The sequence below is a fragment of the Mercenaria mercenaria genome, chromosome 2 (assembly GCF_021730395.1).
Source record: "Mercenaria mercenaria strain notata chromosome 2, MADL_Memer_1, whole genome shotgun sequence".
NCBI lineage: Eukaryota > Metazoa > Mollusca > Bivalvia > Venerida > Veneridae > Mercenaria > Mercenaria mercenaria.
Genome location: NC_069362.1, coordinates 20,828,065 through 20,850,814, shown reverse-complemented (window position 1 = coordinate 20,850,814; position 22,750 = coordinate 20,828,065). Strand labels below are relative to the sequence as shown.

General features: G+C 37.8%; 2 protein-coding genes across 2 annotated transcripts in view; one reads left to right on the top strand and one right to left on the bottom strand.

Moving 5' to 3' along the window:
• Positions 1–19,026, top strand: part of LOC123563456 (uncharacterized) — an 85,468-nt gene extending 66,442 nt beyond the window's left edge. The window contains exons 27-31 of the mRNA XM_053531923.1: positions 2,717–2,845; positions 3,178–3,287; positions 11,772–11,922; positions 15,002–15,261; positions 18,628–19,026. Coding sequence (XP_053387898.1) covers positions 2,717–2,845; positions 3,178–3,287; positions 11,772–11,922; positions 15,002–15,261; positions 18,628–18,779 — 802 coding nt within the window. The 3' untranslated portion in view covers positions 18,780–19,026. The remainder of the gene's footprint in view (positions 1–2,716; positions 2,846–3,177; positions 3,288–11,771; positions 11,923–15,001; positions 15,262–18,627) is intronic.
• Positions 19,027–20,090: 1,064 nt separating this feature from the next.
• The window catches only part of LOC123563453 (protein C12orf4 homolog), a 78,787-nt gene continuing 76,127 nt past the window's right edge, over positions 20,091–22,750 (bottom strand). Inside the window, exon 11 of the mRNA XM_053524738.1 lies at positions 20,091–22,053. Within this exon, the coding sequence (XP_053380713.1) occupies positions 21,961–22,053 (93 nt within the window). The 3' untranslated portion in view covers positions 20,091–21,960. The remainder of the gene's footprint in view (positions 22,054–22,750) is intronic.

Genomic DNA, 22,750 nt, shown 5'->3' with positions numbered 1-22,750 from the left:
CTATACTGTATACATACAGTCTATATACATACAGTCCGCATAATTATGCAGTCTTGTGTGTGTCAAATTGCAATGTACTGTGTCAGTGCATGCGGGGGGGTACATTCATCACCTTTAGTGATAGCTCTAGTTAATTCCACAGTTGTTTGTTCTCTAAAGAGGGCCATCAGTTAGCATCCATTGGTTTCACTAATCTTGTTTTATCAGCATCACTGATGGAAAGCTTCAGGGTCTGAGGCTCAAACTTTAAATTGACTAGTAACAAAGCTACTTCCTGAGGTAAATCTCCCAGCTCAAGTTTAATAATGTTGAACATTTGAAATTGCTTTGTCATATTGAAATTAGCAAAGACTGTGAACTTTACATGAATACACCTTTAAAAGCTTCAGAAAACAAAATTTAAGCAAAACAATTTTGCAGTGACACATTTCGGTTTTTTTATGCGAACATTTTGGTTTTTTAATGCAAAAGTTCCCATTTTACTAAAAAAGAACTTTACAAAGTTAAGTAAATCAAGCTTTTGGTTTCTACAAAAGTCAAAATATGTTCCCAGAATCAGGATTTGAGAATTTGGATCTTTAATTAAGTTTTCGATAATCCCACTCGGAATGTCATTACTTTTCCTATGGAGTGGTGAGCTTATACTGCCATTTGACATAATTATGTCCCTCATTAAATCTGTTTGACATTAGTGTTATGCAAATCTTAACTTTTACCCTGCTAAATTATTAAAATGGACAGTTCCATCATTCAATTTGGGCAGTACCACTTATTATTTGAAGGGGTGTTTGCTGAAAGTTTACTGACTGAATAGCGAACAGTGCAGACCAAGATCATGGTTGCATAGGCAGAATCAATTGCCGGCAGCAAGTTAAAGGTTAATAAGTCCTTAATCTAGAGTTATCATGTATTATAGGATAGGACCCACACCAGAATTTGATGTCTCACATTTGAGCTGATGTTACAGTGCATTTGTTTGACAGAAAATATTTTTCTGGCATTCAATATGGACCTAATTTTATTCTGCACAGAAAATATTCATCAAGAAGATTTAGTTATAGGCATTTAAGGAGTCCTGGTGTGTGCTGCAGCATTTGGAATTTTCTAAGTTTAATATAAGTAAAGAAGGCCAGCTATATGAAATAGAAGAATATTAGCTATATAATTTACTCATAATATATCAATTTAAGAAGTACTAAGTTATGATGCTTCTCATTTCGAGGCATGTCCCTTTAAATCTTAAGTATAAAGTTACACAGGCTATTAAATGCATTGTTGTGGCTTGCATTTGAATTTAAGTAAATGCAAGCCGTTATAAGCACCAGGGAATATGTTTTCATTTTACAGTCCAGTCGTTTCAGACTGTTAGATTAGTTTGACAGATTGTTATTCAGATATTCAGTTTATTCAAGGTGAAATAGCCAGACACCAGATGCTCCTTATATCAGATTCAACAACTGTTTGCATACAAAACGTATTTTCATATTCTGATTTATTCAGATACAAGGCTTATTTTCTGCACATATCACTTCTTTTTTCAGTCCATGATGTGGCAGTTACCATGATTAGTCTTAGATACATAATAAATATACACAAAGGCATTCACAGATGTGATTGTAAAGTTTATTGCCCAATACTGAACAAAAACCTACCCAAAGACTGAAGTATTTGGAAAACTGCTTGAATAATTTAAGATAATTCAGTGTTTGCATGAAGGAATAGACTCGTAATTTGCAGTTGCATTTTAAGTCACATATTGTCTGGTATTAGTTTGCAGAGATTTGATGTTATTTTAAAGAAATATTTCAGCAGTTCCATGTAAAAATAATCTTGAAAATGTAAAGATCAATGACATTTGTTGATTAAAATCTTTAGTATCAGCTAACCAGTCTAATGCATTGTCTGTATGACTTACACTTGTTCAGTTGTTTTTGCTCAGATGTTTGCTGGTGATAAGGTTAATGCTCAGAGAAGCATGTGTATCCTTTCTGCACATTGAAAGCTGGAATGTCACCATATCTATAACCAACTTTTCCATTTTTAGTAACTATGAAATGTGTCATACTCTGTGTTTGGACAGCAGCCTTATCTACAAAATAAAAAGTATAATAGGACATTATAACTTATTTGCCTCAAGCTTTGATCACTCCCTTCTGCTGGAACTTTTTTCAGTCCTTGCTGAGTCTGCATAATCATCATCTACCAAAGATCACTCGGTCAAAGCTAACAGACAGTTATGAAGTCACCTTAACCAATGGTTTGCTCTAGTATTGTAGGATAGTTAGGCATTTATTGACTACATTATTAACATAAGATTTTTGACTGTGAATTACACCAAACTTGCTCAGTACCATTCCAGTTTGGATTTTGTTTGACTACTTTTATTTTAGGGGCTTGCAGAGCAAGAAATAGAAAAAACATTTAAGCAACTTCTCAAGATTTGCTTGATGTATCTCCATCAAACTTGTCTGAAGAGTGCTTTGATGGACCTTTCTCAAAATTGTTCAGATTGTTTGACTTCACTGCAGGAGGAGGGGGTGTGGGGTGTGGGTGGTAGTGGCAGCCAGAGCATAAGATGGAAAAGAAACCTTTAAACAACTTTTTCTTATGAACTGCTTTACAGATGTTTGCCAAAGCATGTGCAAATTTCTATTGGAACCAGTACTCATTAGTCATACTGTTGCTGTACTGTAGAAAGTGTATTATTGTATCACAGGCAAGGAGACTGTATGGATATGAAGGGAGTGCAGGTATCTACAGTGGACGCCTTTCAGGGCGGGGAACGTGATGTTATTATACTGTCAACAGTCAGGTCTAGGGCATGTGGATTTATTGATAATGACAAGTAAGAAGTAAATTCTTTTAGTTGATTTATGCCATTCTCCATTTCACCACCTTTTTGGAAAATTAGGCCATCAACTGTTCGAGGCAGTGCATACAGGTTTTACAAACAGCCCTTGTTACCTTAATTTTTGAATATGAAAATATGCATTAGAGGTTTGGAGAGAGTGGATAGAACTTGCTAAGAATTTTATCTTACAAAACCAACTTCTTCACTTTTGTGTAAATTCAGTTCAGGAAGTAGACAGTTCTTTTGCATTTAGAAAAATCAAGAAAAATATCAAAGGAAGGTGCAGTAACTTGTTAATGATCGTCAATTAATATGTTGTATTGCAGGAGAGCAAATGTTGCCCTTACAAGAGCCAGACACCACCTTCTTATTGTTGGGAACTTAAACAATCTCTCCAAGAATGTGTTGTGGGGGAAAGTTATCAACCATTGTAAATGTATGAACAGTTTCTTCATCTTATTTTATAACTTCTTATTAATTATTATTATACCCCCACAAAACGATGTTTTGTGGGGTATATAGGAGTGAGCTTGTTGGTCTGTCTGTCGGTCCATTGGTTTTCATGGTTTCCGGACAATAACTCGTGTAAGGCTTGACATATTTAAATAATTTTTGGTTCAGCAGAAAATACAGGTCAAGTTCGACTGAGGTCAGTAGGTCAGAGGTCAAGGTCACAGCGACTCTGAACAGTTAAACAGTTTCCGGATGATTACTTGAGAACGTTTGGGCCTAGGATCAAAAATTTTGGTACACAGGTGTAACAGGATAAACTACAAGTCAAGATTAACTTTGAGGTGAGTAGGTCAAAGGTCAAGGTCACAATGACACAAAACAGTTAAATTGTTTCCGGATGATAACTTAAGAACGCTTTAGCCTGGGATCATGAAAATTATTAGGGAGGTTGGTCATGACCAGCAGATGACCCCTAATGATTTTGAGGTCAGTAGGTCACAGGTCAAGGTCACAGTGACCCGGAAAAATTTGAACGGTTTTCGGACTATAACTTCAGAATGCTTGGGTCTAGGATCACGTAACTTAATATGGAGGTTGGTAATGACCAGCAGATGACCCCTATTGATTCCGAGGTTAAAAGGTCAAAGGTCATAATGACACGTAACATTTAAACCATTTCCGTACAATAACTTGAGAATGCTTAGGTCGAGGATCATGAAATTTCATAGGGACGTTGATCATGACCATCAGATGACCCCTATTAATTTTGAGGTCAGTAGGTCAAAGGTCAGGCAAGTTTGGCTTTGGCAATGACTTAGTTTTGTGACAAAGCCATATTGTGTGGGTATAATTCGTCACTCCAGTGACAACTCTAGTTATTTATTATTTTTAGCTCGACTATTCAAAGAATAAGTAGAGCTATTGGACTCATCTGTGCATTGGCGTCCACTTCAGGATTTGGTTAAAGGCTCAGGGTGAGCTATTGTGATCACTCACCGTCCGGCGTCCATCTGTAAACTTTTACTTTAACAACATCTCCTCATAAACTGCTAGGCAAATTTCATCCAAATTTCACAGGAATGTTCCTTGAGTGAAACTCTACAAAAATTGTTCAAAGAATTGAAATCCATGCAGAACTCTGGTTGCCATGGCAACCAAAAGCAAAAAGAAAAACTTTAAAAATCTTCTTCTCAAAATACCAGAAGCCCTAAGGCTTAGATATTTGGTGTGAAGCATTCCCTAGTGGACCTCTACCAAATTTGTTCAAATCATGACCCTGGGGTCAAAATTGACCCCGCCCGAAGGGTCATATGATTTTACATAGGAAAATCTTAAAAAATCTTCTTCTCAAAAACCAGAAGACCTAGAGCTTAGATATTTGACATGTAGCATTGCCTATTGGACCTCTAGAAAATTTGTTCAAATCATGACCCCGGGGTCAAAATTGACCCCGCCCCAGGGGTCACTTGATTTTACATAGGAAAATCTTCAAAACTTTTCTAAAAATAAACCAGAAGGCCAAGATCTTAGATATCTGACGTGTAGCATTACCTAGCAGACTTCTACAAAATTTGTTCAAATATGACCCCCGGGGTCAAATTGACCCAGCCCCATGGGGTTACTTGATTGTACACAGAAAAATCTTCAAAACTTTTCTAAAAATAAAGCAGAAGGCCTAGAGCTTAGATATTTGACATGTAGCATTGCCTAGTGGACCTCTACAAAATTTGTTCAATCTTGACCCCCCAGGGTCAAATTGACCCAGCCCCAGCGGTAACTTAATTGTACATCGGAAAATCTTCAAAAAATTTCTAATAATAAACCAGAAGGCCTAGAGCTTAGATATTTGACATGTAGCATTGCCTAGAGGACCTCTACAAAATTTGTTCAAATCATGAGGTTACTTAATTGTACATAGAAAAATCTTCCAAAAAATGTCTAGCAATAAACTAGAAGGCCTAGAGTTTAGATATTTGGTGTGTAGCATTGCCTAGTGGATCTCTACCAAGTTTGTTCAAATCATGACCGCGGGGTCAAGCTTAAATGCAAATCTTCATAGCAACCATTTAACCAGGTGAGCGATATAGGGCCATCATGGCCATCTTGTTGTATGTAAGCTGAAATCTTAGTACCCACAGATGGGAATGGATTGAAACTTAACTCACTCATTCACTGTGATGATCTGACATGCATTGCACATGTTCCATTACTCCACTTTGCATTTTTAGCTCACCTGTCACATGGTGACAAGGTGAGCTTTTGTGATCACCCTTCGTCCGTCGTCCGTCCGTGCGTCAACAATTTCTTGTCTGCACGACAGTGGTTTCATTTATGATTTTATTTTAACCAAACTTGCACACAACTTGTATCACCATAAGATCACGGTTCCTTTCTTGAACTGGCCAGATCCCATTATGGGTTCAAGAGTTATGGCCCCTGAAAGGGCCAAAATTAGATATTTTGACCTTGTCTGCACAATAGCAGCTTTATTATGTCTCCCCCAGGAGACATATTGTTTTTGCCCTGTCCGTCCGTCCGTCCGTCCGTCTGTCACACTTCATTTCCGAGCAATAACTGGAGAACCATTTGACCTAGAACCTTCAAACTTCATAGGGTTATAGGGCTGCTGGAGTAGACGACCCCTATTGTTTTTGGGGTCACTCCGTCAAAGGTCAAGGTCACAGGGGCCCGAACATTGAAAACCATTTCCGATCAATAACTAGAGAACCACTTGACCCAGAATGTTGAAACTTCATAGGATGATTGGACATAAAGAGTAGATGACCCCTATTGATTTTGGGGTCACTCCATCAAAGGTCAAGGTCACAGGGGCCTGAACATGGAAAACCATTTCCGATCAATAACTAGAGAACCACTTGACCCAAAATGTTGAAACTTCATAGGATGATTGTACATGCAAAGTAGATGACCCCTATCGATTTTGGGGTCACTCCATTAAAGGTCAAGGTCACAGGGGCCCGAACATTGAAAACCATTTCCGGTCTGTAACTTGAGAACCACTTGACCCATAACGTTGAAACTTCATAGGATGATTGGTCATGAAGAGTAGATGACCTCTATTGATTTTGGGGTCACTCTGTCAAAGGTCAAGGTCACAGGAGCCTGAACATTGAAAACCATTTCCGGTCAGTAACTTAAGAACCACTTGACCCAGAATGTTGAAACTTAATAGGATGATTGGTCATGCGGAGAAGATGACCCCTAACGATTTTGGGGTCACTCTGTGAAAGGTCAAGGTCACAGGGGCCTGAACATTGAAAACCATTTCCGGTCAGTAACTTGAGAACCACTTGACCCAGAATGATGAAACTTCATAGGATGATTGTTCATGCAGAGTAAATGACCCCTATTGTTTTTGGGATCACTCCGTTAAAGGTCAAGGTCACAGGGGCCTGAACATTGATAACCAGTTCCGATCAATAACTTGAGAACCACTTGACCCAGAATGTTGAAACTTCATAGGATGATTGAACATGCAGAGTAGATGACCCCTATTGATTTTGGGGTCTGTCTATTAAAGGTCAAGGTCACATTGGCCTGTTTATGTAAAATCATTTTTTGGGAAATAACTTGAGAACCACTTGACCTACAATGTTGAAACTTAATAGGATGATTGGACATGCAGAGTAGATGACCCCTATTTATTTTTAGGTCACTTGATCAAAGGTCAAGGTCACAGAAGCCTGAACAGTGACTTGAGAACCACTAGGCCAAGAGTGATGAAATTTAGCGGGATGATTGGACATGCCAAGTAGATGATCCCTATTGCAGCCAACCATCAGTTTCTCTTTGACTTTCGCTCCTGACCCCTATTGACTTCTTGCCTATAAGACTTTGCATTGGGGGAGACATGCGCTTTTTTACAAAAGCATTTTCTAGTTTATGATTTGATTTTTACCAAAGTGGCACACAACTTGTATCACCATAAGATCTTGGTTCCTTTCTTGAACTGGCCAGATTCCTTTATGATTCCAGAGTTATGGCCCCTGAAAGGGCCAAAATTAGCTATTTTGACCTTGTCTGCACAATAGCAGCTTCATTTATGATTTTATTTTAACCAAACTTGCACACAACTTGTATCACCATAAGATCTTGGTTCCTTTCTTGAACTGGCCAGATCCCTTTAAGGGTTCCAGAGTTATGGCCCCTGAAAGGGCCAAAATTAGCTATTTTGACATTGACTGCACAATAGCAGCTTCATTTATGATCTGATTTTAACCAAACTTGCACACAACTTGTATTACCACAAGATCTTGCTTCCTTTATTTAACTGGGCAGATTCCGTCATGGGTTCCAGAGTGATGGCCCCTAAAAGGGACAGAATTAGCTATTTTGATCTTGTCTGCACAATAGCAGCTTCATTTATGATTTGATTTTAACCAAACTTGCACACAACTTGTATTACCACAAGATCTTGCTTCCTTTCTTCAACAGGCCAGATTCCATCATGGGTTCCAGAGTTATGGCCCCTTAAAGGTCCAAAATTGGCTATTTTGGCTTTTGAAGCCATATAGAGACTTCATTTATGGTTTCATTTGATACAAACTTCCAAAATATCTTCAGCAACAATAAATCTTGGATTCCATGACAAATCAGATCCAATCATAGGTTCCAGAGTTATTTTATATCTGATTACCTCCCCTGATTGTAATCAAAATGGATTTATATCAGTAAGTACTTATATATTTGAAATTTCATTATTGTTACTTATAGGACTTATTTGAAATTTCATTATTGTTATTAGTTGGACTGAGACAATCAGGGTAGATAACTATGGACTGATTTTATGTCAAATTACCTCCCTTTATTTCAAGTTAAAATGGGTATATCTCCATAACTAATGAAGATACTGATCTGAAATTTCATTTATGTCAACAGATTTATTTGGCAGATCCTTCTTTTGTTCACTTACAATATTTATTTTTGTACCCCCCGACAACAAAGTTGTAAGGGGGGGTATACTGGTTTCAGGTTGTCTGTCTGTCTGTCTGTCTGTCTGTCCATAGACACAATCTTGTGCGCATCATCTCTCCTCATCCTCTTGACACAATTTAATGAAACTTCACACAAGTGTTCAGTAACAACAGTAGTTATGCATGGGGCATGTTAGGTTCTTTCAGAAAAAAAACTTGCAGAGTTATGAGACTTTGTTTTTTGTTACTATACTATATATATAGACACAATCTTGTGCGTACCATCTCTCCGCATTCACTTGACACAATTTAATGAAACTTCACACAAGTGATCAGTAACAACAGTATTTGTGCTTGGGGCATCTCTTTCAGAAATTTTTTTTGCAGAGTTACGGGACTTTGTTTTTTGTTACTTTACTATATACATAGACACAAGCTTGTGCGCACCATCTCTCCTCATCCCCTTGACACAATTTAATGAAACTTCACATAAGTGATCAGTAACAACAGTAGTTGTGCATGGGGAATGTTAGGTTCTTTCAATAACAAAAATTGCAGAGTTATTGGACTTTGTTTTTTGTTACTATGCTATATACATAGACACAATCTTGTGCGCACCATCTCTCCTCATCCCCTTGACGCAATTTAATGAAACTTCACACAAGTGATCAGTAACAACAGTAGTTGTGCATGGGGCATGTAAGGTTCTTTCAGAAAAAAATTTGCAGAGTTACGGGACTTTGTTTCTTGTTACTTTACTATGTACATAGACACAATCTTGTGCGCACCATCTCTCCTCATCCCCTTGACACAATTTAATGAAACTTCACATAAGTGATCAGTAACAACAGTAGTTGTGCATGGGGCATGTTAGGTTCTTTCAACAACAAAAATTGCAGAGTAATGGGACTTTGTTTCTTGTTAACATACTATGTACACACAGTCTGCATATGCAATCTTGTGCGCGCTTAATCTTCCGAACCCTTGCACACAATTTAATGAAACTTCACACAAGTGATCAGTACCAACCATAGTTGTGCATGGTGCATGTTACGTTCTTTTAGATAAATATTCTGCATAGTAATGGGACTTTGTTTTGGGATTTTGTTTTTTGTTTCTGTACTGTATACATACAGTCTATATACAGTCCACATAATTATGCAATCTTGTGTGCGTCAAATTGCAATGTACTGTGTCAGTGCATGTGGGGGGTACATTCATCACCTTCAGTGATAGCTCTAGTTTTTAATTACTTCCCTTTAATGTTACTATAAATAGCTTATTTTTAGTAACTCCTTTATTATTGGCCATAGGGAAAAACCGTGACCACTTTTCTATGGTACAACATGGATGTTGCCTCCAATTTTTAGGTGTATTTTGACATATCTATACCTTGTAAGAATTTTTTTCTTTCTTTTTGGTTAAATTTCTTCCCTTTGTTGTTCCTGTCCTTTGGACTTAGATATTTTTTCTGAGGACCTTCTTGTCCTCAAGTGCAATGATAACAGGTGAGCGATATAGGGCCATCATGGCCCTCTTGTTACAAAATTATGCCCCTTTTTCAACTTGGCATTTCTTGGTTACATTATGTAAGCTGGTATCTAAGTACCCACCACTGGGAATGGATTGAAACTTCACACGCTTGTTCACATTGATGATACAGGATTCATAACTCTGTTTTGCATTTTACAAGATTATGCCCCTTCTTAGACTTAGCCATTTTTGGTTTAGTTTTATATGTAAACTGGTAGCTTAGTACCAAATAATGGGAATGAATTGAAACTTCACACACTTGTCTATGGTGATGAGCTGATATGCATATACAGGTTCCATTACTATGTTTTGCATATTGTGTATATGTATTGAATCTAGGTCAAGTTCGGACCTGTATCTCAAGAATCGGTCAAAATTGCCAGTGTTTGCTCAATAACTAGAGTAATTTTTCTTTTATGTCAACTGTTCTTATACAGTTGTATTACTATAAAATTTGGTAAAGTTTGAAAACCAGACCGGTATCTTAAAGTTATGTTCCTTGGATAAGTTTAAGTTGCTAAACTTGACAGTCTATGCTTGCTAACTCAAGTAATTGTTAGCTAGACTATTTGAAATCTTTCAAATAATAGAGCTTTTGTAATCGTCTGCATCACAGATGTTTTTTATGTAAGCAGGTTTCTTAACAACTACTTGGCCAAATGCTTTTAAACTTTACACTTGTCTGTGGCATCATTAGATGACCTCCCAGGACAAGTTAAATAACTCTTGCTTTTATTTTTGTCAAAATTATGTCCCTTTTTAAGTAAGAATTTCAGGTAAAAATTTTGCATGTAAGCTAGTTTCTCAGAAACAACTAGGCCAAATGCTTTCAAACTCTGTCATTAATTTCAGTTATGAAAGACCAGTTTTCTAGAGTAAATGGCCCGCAAATTAGTTGAAATTGCAAAAGTTGATATTGTCCTCTAAATCTGTGGAGTATTTTTATGCCCCCTAAGGGAGGCATATTAGTTTTCAACTGTCCGTCCTTTCGTCACAACGTTAACTTTTTGCATGAAGGCAACGTCAACTTTTTGCATGAAGGCACTTTACTCGCGAACCACTGCACCCGGGACCTTCAAACTTCACATGCTGATAGTACTTATTGAGCACACAACCCCTACTGACTTTGGGGTCACCAGGTCAAAGGTCAAGGCACTGCGGGGGCATTTGTCACCATTAGTGACAGCTCTTGTTGAAATTTAAAATGAATTGCTGCAATTTACATATATTGTGACATGTTAGCACTCTTGTTCTTACTTATTCTTCATTGCAGACAAATTCAAAAACAGATTATTAGCAGACCGTTACTGCCCCGGATATCAAGAGATTTGTCATGTAGCCTTGAGATTAAGGCTGCAGCATAGACTCCTACATTATAATTATTGCATTATGTCTAGACAATATTACCCCCATTTAGTTAAGCTTGAATTAGTGTAATCTTTCACAGACCAGACATGGTGACAGTTTGTATTCAAGCCTCTTGTTCTTAACAAAAATTGCAAATCGATCTGCTCTTAGTCTGTGTTTAAGGTAAATTTTATTTTCTTCTTGACAGATCAGATTATCAAAACAGCTGATATAGGCAAATACTATCATGTCCATTTTTTGCTTGACTTTACAGTATTCTACTTGCCTAGGCATTAGCATCCACACATGTCAAGTTTTGATGCACTTTCACTTTATCTGTGTTAATGTTTGATGGATTTGCGCTTGAAACTTAAAATAGTTGTCCTTATAACACCCACGTCATTTGACATAAGGGCCGTAACTCTGCCCGCTTCACATGACACAAGGTGCATAACTCTGGCAGAAATATTCCTTGAATTATGTTGCATTTATACCAATATTTTGATGCACTCAGTTGTTCCACATCATCACCTGCTTTGTGGTATTTATACTCCAGTAATTGCTCTAGTTTCCTCAGATATGCCCTATTTAGCTATCAAGCATAAAATAGTAAATCTCACAACTCTTGTTAATGTTCTTCATGGTGATTACAGGCTACGAAAATGGAATCCAGTCTGCAGATGAAGCAAGACACAGTCTGGAAAAATATCTAGAAAACTTGAAATTTTGTGAAACCGGTCAAGGAAGCATGAGCAGTAAACCAGTTGACTCTCAGAACAGTAGTGCTAGTGGAAAACCAACAAGGTAAAATTCAGAAGTCAACTTTTGTTATGCACCCCTGTGAAGAGAGGTTATATTGCTCTGCTCATGTTGAGCAGTTGATCTGCAGGTCCATTTCCTACAGTAGTCATAGGGTACCTGCCTGGTGTTACTGGATGATCTCTATTGTTTTGGGGTTATAGGTCAAGGTCATTATGACCTTTGAACTGAAAATGATTTCTGATTGATAATTTGTGAACATAGGGGCATGTAATGGTCAGTCTTGTAAAATGATTGCTAATGGTCACTGGATTACCATTATTGTTTTAGGGATCAGTAAGTCAAAGGTCAAGACCACATTGACCTAGGCTGAAAGCAATTTCCAATCAATAACTGGAGTACCAGAAAGCCAAAGGTCAAGGTCACAGTGACCTAGAGACTTGAAGTAATTTATCAAAAGCTTGAAATAGCAAATACATATGGCCACCAACTTCATGGCATTGTTGCCTAAGGTCACTAGATGACCTATTTAGTTTCAGAATCAATAGATGTTAAGTTGAGGTAACAGTATACTGTAAAATGATAAACAACCATTTAAGGTAGGGTTCGGACTTGGCAGGTAGGTGATGATGAGATGATGTGCAAAGCACATGAACTGAGGCAGTAGGTCGGTGTCTAAGGTACTGACTTGAAACTTTGAATACAGATAGGTGAAAAGATGATAAGCAGAAGGTAAAACCCACAATACTCGGGCCCTCCCTCCAGACCTAAGCAAAACAAGAATTCACTCACTTTTGTTGGAGTATCCTGTCAGCTTCACAGTACAAAACCCCTCATAAGCCCCCCACCCCCACCCCCCAGATTGAAAACTTTGGGAATGTAATGCCCGGCTTTGCAGCTGTTTTGGTCTATATCAATTGGAATAGTACACCTAATGCATGGTACTATTAATACACATAAACTTGTTAATTTTATGTTTATATAAATAATTTGTAGTAATGATGTCTCCCCTAGGAGACATATTGTTTTTGCCCTGTCCTTCCGTCCGTACGTCACACTTCATTTCCGAGCAATAACTGGAGAACCATTTGACCTAGAACCTTCAAACTTCATAGCGTTGTAGGGCTGCTGGAGTAGACAACCCCTATTGTTTTTGGGGTCACTCCGTCAAAGGTCAAGGTCACAGGGGCCTGAACATTGAAAACCATTTCCGATCAATAACTAAAGAACCACTTGACCCAGAATGTTGAAACTTCATAGCAATAACTGGAGAACCATTTGACCTAGAACCTTCGAACTTCATAGGGTTGTAGGGCTGCTGGAATAGACGACCCCTATTGTTCTTGGGGTCACTCCATCAAAGGTCAAGGTCACAGGGGCCTGAACATTGAAAACCATTTCCGATCAATAACTAGAGAACCACTTGACCCAGAATGTTGAAACTTCATAGGATGATTGGTCATGAAGAGTAGATGACCCCTATTGATCTTGGGGTCACTCCGTCAAAGGTCAAGGTCACAGGGGCCTGAACATTGAAAACCATTTCCGATCAATAACTAGAGAACCACTTGACCCAGAATGTTGAAACTTCATAGGATGATTGGTCATGAAGAGTAGATGACCCCTATTGATTTTGGGGTCACTCCATCAAAGGTCAAGGTCACAGGGGCCTGAACATTGAAAACCATTTCGGATCAATAACTAGAGAACCACTTGACCCAGAATGTTGAATCTTCATAGGATGATTGGTCATGAAGAGTAGATGAATTGGTCATGAAGAGTAGATGACCCCTATTGATTTTGGGGTCACTCCGTCAAAGGTCAAGGTCACAGGGGCCTGAACATTGAAAACCATTTCTGATCAATAACTAGAGAACCACTTGACCCAGAATGTTGAAACTTCATAGGATGATTGTACATGCAAAGTAGATGACCCCTATTGATTTTGGGGTCACTCCATTAAAGGTCAAGGTCACAGGGGCCTGAACATTGAAAACCATTTCCGAACAGTAACTTGAGAACCACTTGACCCAGAATGTTGAAACTTCATAGGATGATTGAACATGCAGAGTAGATGACCCCTATTGATTTTGGGGTCAGTCTATTAAAGGTCAAGGTCACAGGGGCCTGAACATTGAAAACCATTTCCGAACAGTAACTTGAGAACCACTTGACCCAGAATGTTGAAACTTCATAGGATGATTGAACATGCAGAGTAGATGACCCCTATTGATTTTGGGGTCACTCTGTGAAAGGTCAAGGTCACAGGGGCCTGAACATGGAAAACCATTTCCGGTCTGTAACTTGAGAACCACTTGACCCAGAATGATGAAACTTAATAGGATGATTGGTCATGAAGAGTAGATGACCCCTATTGATTTTGGGGTCACTCCGTCAAAGGTCAAGGTCACAGGGGCCTGAACATTGAAAACCATTTCCAATCAATAACTAGAGAACCACTTGACCCAGAATGTTGAAACTTCATAGGATGATTGTACATGCAAAGTAGATGACCCCTATCGATTTTGGGGTCACTCCATTAAAGGTCAAGGTCACAGGGGCCTGAACATTGAAAACCATTTCTGAACAGTAACTTGAAAACCACTTGACCCAGAATGTTGAAACTTCATAGGATGATTGAACATGCAGAGTAGATGACCCCTATTGATTTTGGGGTCAGTCTATTAAAGGTCAAGGTCACAGTGGCTTGTTCATGTAAAATCATTTTTTTGGAAATAACTTGAGAACCACTTGACCTACAATGTTGAAACTTAATAGGATGATTGGACATGCAGAGTAGATGACCCCTATTTATTTTGAGGTCACTTGATCAAAAGTCAAGGTCACAGGAGCCTGAACAGTGACTTTAGAACCACTAGGCCAAGAGTGTTGAAATTTAGCGGGATGACTGGACATGCCAAGTAGATGATCCCTATTGCAGCCAACCATCAGTGTCTCTTTGACTTTCACTCCTGACCCCTATTGACTTCTTGCCTATAGGACTTTGCATTGGGGGAGACATGCGCTTTTTTACAAAAGCATTTTCTAGTTGTTTATATTTTCAAACATGAAACTTGGGTTTAATATTCCTTTAACAATTTGAAAGTTTTCATTTCTATTTCAGGAAAAGGAAACCAAAAAGAAAACGGAAGTTATCAGATAGTGAGATGAACAAAGAAGCCTCTTCCTGTGAAACTAATAAGCAGTCACTGAATAGTTCCAGTAATTCTACAAGAAGATCTAAGAAAAGGACTAAAAAGGGCATTACTTCAGACCCAGATCATGTGATAGAAGATGGAATAGATGAGGATTTTGATGAGGATTTTATAGCAGATATTCTGGACACAAACTTACCTGAAACAGAAGTTAATAGCAGGCTATCTGGTAATGCATTTATGCCCCTCTTCGAAGGAGAGGGGTATACTGTTTTGCTCATTGTTGGTAGACCATTTATTTGGTTTTTGATCAGTGAGCAGAGCGAGCATTTTTGGCCTTTTGTTTGTCAAACTTTATGATTGCCTGCATGTGGTTATTAGTAAATACTCCATTTTTTTCAAGGGTCAGGCAGTGGAAGTCAAAGTCCACTCAGTCGCCAAAGAACCCTTGTTTCATTTACTGCCTTCAAATGTATAGGACGATTAGATTTAAGGTCAAGGTCACATTGACCTCAACAGTATTTGTTTAATAACTAAAAAACTCTTATGCCGTTAGCTTTTTTTGGGGGGATTTTTATGCCCCCGCCATAAAATGGGTGGGTGGGGGGGATATAATGTTACCCTTGTACGTGTTTGTGTGTTTGGGAAAGGGTTGTGTTTGTGTCCAGGCCATAACTTTGACATGCATGGTCCGATTTCAGAATTATTTCACACAAATGATAAGCATGGATAGACGAAGTGTCATGCGCAAAAACCAGGTCCCTAGGTCTAAGGTCAAGGTCACAGTCCTTGGTTGAACTTAGCCAATTTTCACTACATATATACTGATAATGTGGTCTTCGTGTCCAGTCCATAACTTTGACATGCATGGTCCAATTTCAAAATAATTTGACACAAATAATAAGCATGGATAGACGATGTGTCCTGTGCAACAACTAGGTCTAAGGTCGTCACACTTAAAGGCCAAAGGTCACATACAAGAATGACTTTGTCCTGAGCATTTCTTCTTCATGCATGGAGGGATTTTGGTGTAAGTTGGCTCAATTGTACACTATCATGAGACAGAATGCCATGCGCAAGAACCAGGTCCCTAGTTTAGAATTACTTCCCTTTGTTGTTACTATGAATAGCTTATATTGTAACTTTTTATGCCCCCGAAGGGAGGCATATTAGTTTTCAACTGTCCGTCTGTTCTTTTGTTCGTTAGTTAGTTAGTCACAACGTTAACTTTTTGCATGAAGGCACTTTACTCGCGAACCACTGCACCCAGGACCTTCAAACTTCACATGCTGACAGTACTTGTTGAGTACACCACTCCTACTGACTTTGGGGTCACCAGGTCAAAGGTCAAGGTCACAGGGGCCAATGTTAACTTTTTGCATGAAGGCATTTTACTCGCGAACCACTGCACCCAGGACCTTCAAACTTCATGTGATGATAGTACTTATTGAGTACACCACCCCTACTGACTTTGGGGTCACCAGGTCAAAGGTCAAGGTCACAGGGGCCAACGTTAACTTTTTGCATGAAGGCACTTTACTCGCGAACCACTGCACCCAGGACCTTCAAACTTTACGTGCTGATAGTACTTTATGAGTACACCAACCCTACTGACTTTGGGGTCACCAGGTCAAAGGTCAAGGTCACAGGGGCCAACGTTAACTTTTTGCATGAAGGCACTTTACATGCGAACCACTTCACCCAGGACCTTCAATCTTCACATGCTGATAGTACTTATTGAGTATACCACCCCTACTAACTTTGGGGTCACCAGGTCAAAGGTCAAGGTGCTGCCGGGGCATTTGTCACCATTAGTGACAGCTTTTGTTTATTACTGGTCTTAAGGAAAAATCAAGACCACTTTTCTGTAGTACAACATGCATGTTACATCCAATTTTGAGATGTTTTTTCACCTATCTCTACCTGGTAAAGATTTTTGTGAGGACTTAAAATTATTTTATTTTAGTGAGCTATTGTGACCGCTTGATGTCCGTCGTGCGTAGTGCGTTGTGCGTAGTGCGTCAGCAATTTCTAAAAAAATCTTCTTGAAAACCACTGGGCAGAATTTTACCAAACTTCACAGGAATGATCCTTGGGTGGCCCCCTTTCAAAATTGTTCAAAGAATTGAATTCCATGCAGAACTCTTGTTGCCATGGTGACCGAAAGGAAAAAGTTTAAAAATCTTCTTGTCCAAAACCACAGAGCCTAGGGCTTTGATATCTGGTGTGTAGCATCATCTTGTGGTCCTCTATCAAAATTGTTCAAATTATTCCCCTAGGGTCAAATATGGCCCCGCCCCGGGGTCACATGGTTTATATAGACTTATGTAGGGAAAACTTTGAAAATCTTCTTGTATGAAACTACATGGCCTAGGGCTTTGATATTTGGTATGTAGCATCATCTATTGGTCCTCTACCAAGATTGTTCAAATTATCCCCCTAGGGTCAAATATGGCCCCACCCCGGGGGTCACATGGTTTATATAGACTTATATAGGGAAAACTTTGAAAATCTTCTTGTACGAAACCACATGGCCTAGGGCTTTGATATTTGGTTTGCAGCATTGTCTTATGGTCCTCAACCAAAATTGTTCAAATTGTACCCCTTGGATGGAAAGAGGCCCTGTCCTGGGGGTCCCAAGTTTTATATAGACTTACATAGGAAAAAGCTTTAAAAATCTTCTTGTCTGAAACCATACAACCTAGGCTTTTGATATTTGGTATGCTGCATGGTCTAGTAGTCCTCTACCAAAATTGAACAAATTATGCCCCTGGGGTGAAAAGAGGCCCCGCCCTGGGGTCACTTAGTTATTATGCGAGTTATATAGGAAAAATACTTAAAAAATCATCTGATCCTATTTCCAAGACTGTTTAATTATAATTACCTGATTACCCCAAGTAATATGATGTCACTTGACTGTGACCTTGACCTACTGACATACTTTCTTGTTTTTTAAGATACAGCCTTGAAATGTTGATGACATACACAGTTTTGCACACAAATCTTAAAACTGAATTTCATTGACCATGAATGTGACCTACTGACTTTCTTAATATTTTATCATCAGTTTGACATTTGAAACATGTAGCTCATATTACTCAGGTGAGCGATCCAGGGTCATCATGACCCTCTTGTTTTGTTTTAAGATTAACTTCCCTTGGCCAAGGGTCCTTCTTTTCGTTTGTGAGCAGTAGCATGCCTGTGACCTTTCTCATGTTGCGTGGCATCCATGTCTGTGACACATTTCTAGTATTTCAATGAAATATTGCCTGTGGTCAGCAGAATACCTCTAGTATTTTTGAGGTTACTTAATCAAAGGCCAGGGTGATTTTGACACTGAAAATGGTTTCCAGTCACTGTCAGTATCTGGAGGTCTCATGGCTGTCAAATCATACAGGATAATTGTCTCTGATCAAGAGATGACCTATATTGTTTGGGGTCAGTACCTCAAGGATCAAGGTCACCTTGATTGAAAATTATTCTTGTCTTCATGATATTGTCTTGAACACACTCCTTTTCTTCTTGTTTAATTTTAGTACATGTTAATTTGAATGATTCATTTATATATATACAGTGCTAATGTTTGCATTGACAGATGAAGATTCAGCACAGATCATTGACAACTGTCAGTCAGATAAACAGCAGAGGAAGAGACAGAAACACAAAGATAGATTGAGCAGTCTTGTGTTTGACTCCGACCAAGATAATACAGTTGACGAGGATCTCCCCATTTTCAACTGTGATTAGAATTAGATTATGACATTATTCTCTTACATATTACCTGAATTTAGTAGTGCTGCGAAGCTCTCACTCTTGCAGTAATTGTGATGTGTTGCTGTTAAAATACCAACTTGAACATTTTTACAATATTTTCTTGAACAATATCCACCTTAAAAATGTAAATTATGACAAATTTGTGACAAATGGAAATGTGTAATTCCATCTTAATGTGATATTTTTTTTCTTTCAGTATCATTAAAATATATATACTATATATCAGCAATGTATGTTATTTTTATACCCCTAACCTGAGTAGTCACATGCCATCTCTGTGGGAGATACTGTCTCCATTATAGAATTCAAATGAGTGAAGATTCCATTGAAATTTATCATAAATGTTCAGTATTATGAGGTGTCACAGGCAAGTCTGGATCATACACCGAAGTTGGGATCACAGTCAGTGGCACATTTGTATATAGTATCTAATGCTTGTGCTGTAACTTGCAATAAAACTAAACGAAGAAGGATTTGAAGGTGTGTCATGTAAGGTTCCTCTTAGGTAAGATGCACTTTGGTTAAGATCTGAAACATTGTCTCAGCTATAAATTAAACGATTCAATGACCACCAAACTCATAGATTATGGTTACAAGCCCCCACACCCTTTCCCCACTAAAAAAGGGGTGTATTGTTTGCTCTTGGTTAGTAGGTCTGTTTTCCTGCGGAACATTCCATTCCTGGTCAACAATTGGAAAATTCCTCGACAGTCGACTTGATAAATAATTGGGGGGGTTTTCTTGGTCACTACATCAAATGTTTCATAATGACATTTCAACTGTTTATTTCCTGTTAACAACATTCACTGGAAAATGCTTGGGCATACAAACTGGGATGATTGTCCATTGTTAAGGGTTACTTTTAAATAAAATGTGGTCTTGGGACTGAAAATTGTTTCCAATTAACAGCAGAACACTTGCACATACAGTAAACTTCATGAAACAATGCTGTGTAGTGGATAGATAAATTACCCTGCATTCAAAAGTATCATTGAAGATGAAGAAAACATGCAAAATCATATCTGAGGGACATAACTCTTCTAAACATCTGTTAACTACATTTTGATCACACCAGAATGTTGATCACAAACTATATCTTCGTTCACAGATGGGACCTTTGGACTAACCTCAAAACAATAATGTCTTCCTGTTCAAAATGGTGAGAAAGGTTAACTTCATGTTTCTGGGGTCAGCATTCAGAATCCCTTTTGGACAGAAACTCTTGAGATAAATGAAGGAAATTATCAATGTGATGTATTGGGAACTGTACAACAACAAAAAGGCAACATTGATACTTTTATTTATCAACAATATTGCACTTTTATTGAACAAAACATTACAAATAAAAGCTTATTAGACAAAAAATGCAGCACAAAAATTAATATGCTTTTGATTATACCATACATGCTCTGAAAACACTAAATGTGTACAGTTTCTCTCCAGTAACTAGAAATCCACTGCCAAATGAATGTGTCATTACCTCTTGCTAATCAGTTTCAGGATACTGGCAACTTCAAATCATCAGCAATTATTCCTTGAGATTTCAAATTAGAAATGTGGCTTTTAGAATAATAAACTGATTTTCACAAAATTTCCCATAATTATGAGGGTTGTTCAAAAATACTCAGACCAGTCTTTATTTCTGAACCTGTTTTGGTAAATGTCAAAATGTGCTAACACAAATGAGCCATGCCATGAGAAAACCAACAGTGGGTTTGCGACCAGCATGGATCCAGACCAGCCTGCGCATCCGTGCTGTTCGCTTTCAAAGCCTAATGAAATCGGAGAAATCTTTAGCAAACAGCATGGATCCTGACCAGACTGCGCGGATGCGCAGGCTGGTCTGGATCCATGCTGGTCGCAAACCCACTATGTTGGTTTTCTCATGGCGCGGCTCAAATAGAGTGTGAATCATTCAGTTACAAATTTCAAAACATAAACATTATCTACCATATGTATAGCAACATAACTACAGCTTGATTGGCCCAACGTAATTATGGCACAGAAATATCAAAAAAAAAATCGAGCAATACTGTTTGTAATTGCCAGTGTTTCAAAAATAAAAGTTGTTCTTCTATGTAAATAAAAGTTGCTCTATGTATAATATTCCAGTGATGAACTGATCATTACCAGAGTTTTTGAGACATAATTAAAGACTGATACCTTCTGTTAGTGATACTTCTATCACTTAATTTTTAATCCTTAATATTTCTGATAAAACATAGTTTTCTACATGACATTATTTCTAAAAGCCTTTCTTGGTTTTCAATTCAAAAATACTATTCTTTCTTAATGACATACATTTAATTCTCATTTCATGGCCCTGGCCAAAGCATATTGCATGCCAAACATTTTAATGGTGTTACATTTATGAGCTGACGCCATTAGCCTAACATGAATCTTTCACATAATTATTAACCTGTTTCAGGAAAATATAGCTGTGAAAAATTTAAGTAGCAAATAATGTTGTTAGTGCAAAATAGGAAAAGGAACACTGGGCTGGAAAACCTTATCTGGCATTGCCCTGGAGACTAGTACATGTATTTACTTTCTCTGTCCAAAAGAAGATGTCAGATATCAACTTTATATTCCCTTACCTACTTAATTATAACAAATTCACTGATTTCTTGATGGCAAGTGAAGAAATGAGCACACTTTTCCAGATATTAACTGAACATCCCTTGTAATGATTGTTACCAGATTTACATCTCTTCTAATTAGATATTATCTTGTAATCCAGCAAGACTAAAATTGAAGCAAAGTTTCCATCTCTTAGCTCCAAGTCAAAGTTTCAACCTGGAACACGTCTTACTGGTATGGATTCCACAGTTAAGTGTAGTTCTGTTTTAATAAAATAATTACTTATATAGTATGTAATCACTTAATTCACTGGCATTACATTTCATGGTTTCTCCCAAAACAACTAGATTCTATTCTGTTAAGCGTAATATATTATACCAGATTTTTATAGTGCCCTTTTCATGACAAACACGTTCAAAGAGGCTTAAATAGCTTATTAAAATTTTAAACACAAATTTAATAGGAGTTTTAATTGTTTGAGGATTTAATGTCATGAAAATATCTGAAAAAAGAATTCGGAGAAATAAGTCTATCATGAAAAAATTAATGACAGCAACCACTACGGACTGCTGGATTATGTATAGGATTTAGCCATGACTGGATTAGACAGGCGGAATATGCTTGGCAGCATATTACTGATCCCAGCAAATAATTCTTCAGATATACCCTGAAATACAAAAAGAAAGTCGTCAGTCTAGCATAACATAAACAACCATTTCCTTTAACCTATTAAGGCCAACATAATACTTTCAAAGGAATTATGGTCACAATTTCTTACCGGTATACTGCTACTTTTAAAGGCCTATTAAAAATTAAAATTTAAGACCAGAATACCAGGTCTTGTGTAAATCCTGCGAAAAATTATCAGGGAATTATTTGGCTTTTAATATTTGAATTAACATTGAAAAATTGAACTATTTTTCAACTCGGAAATTATATTTGTTTTAAAATTTGACCGTCTTTATCTTAACATGTAACACGTAAATTACAAACTAGAATGTTGTTCAGATCTAGGTAGTGAACAGCCAAATATGCACAATAGGAGCAATTCCAGACTTAAATTTTGCAATTTTTAGTACTTCAAGGGTCATAACTCCAGTCTCTTGGACAATCTGGCTAGTTATCAAACCAGGCCAAGCTATTTACTCAAATTAGAGAGGGGACACTGTCAATTTTTCTCAGTTTTTAGTAATTCAGGGGCTATAACTCTAGCAATCTAACACAACCTAACTGGTTATTTCAACTTTGATGAGATATTATGCCCATAAACATTGTGACCTAGTTTGGTGAACACTGAATAAGAGCTGCTCAAGTGAGAAATCAGACACTGTCACTTTTCAACTCCAGAGTCTCTGGGTCAATCT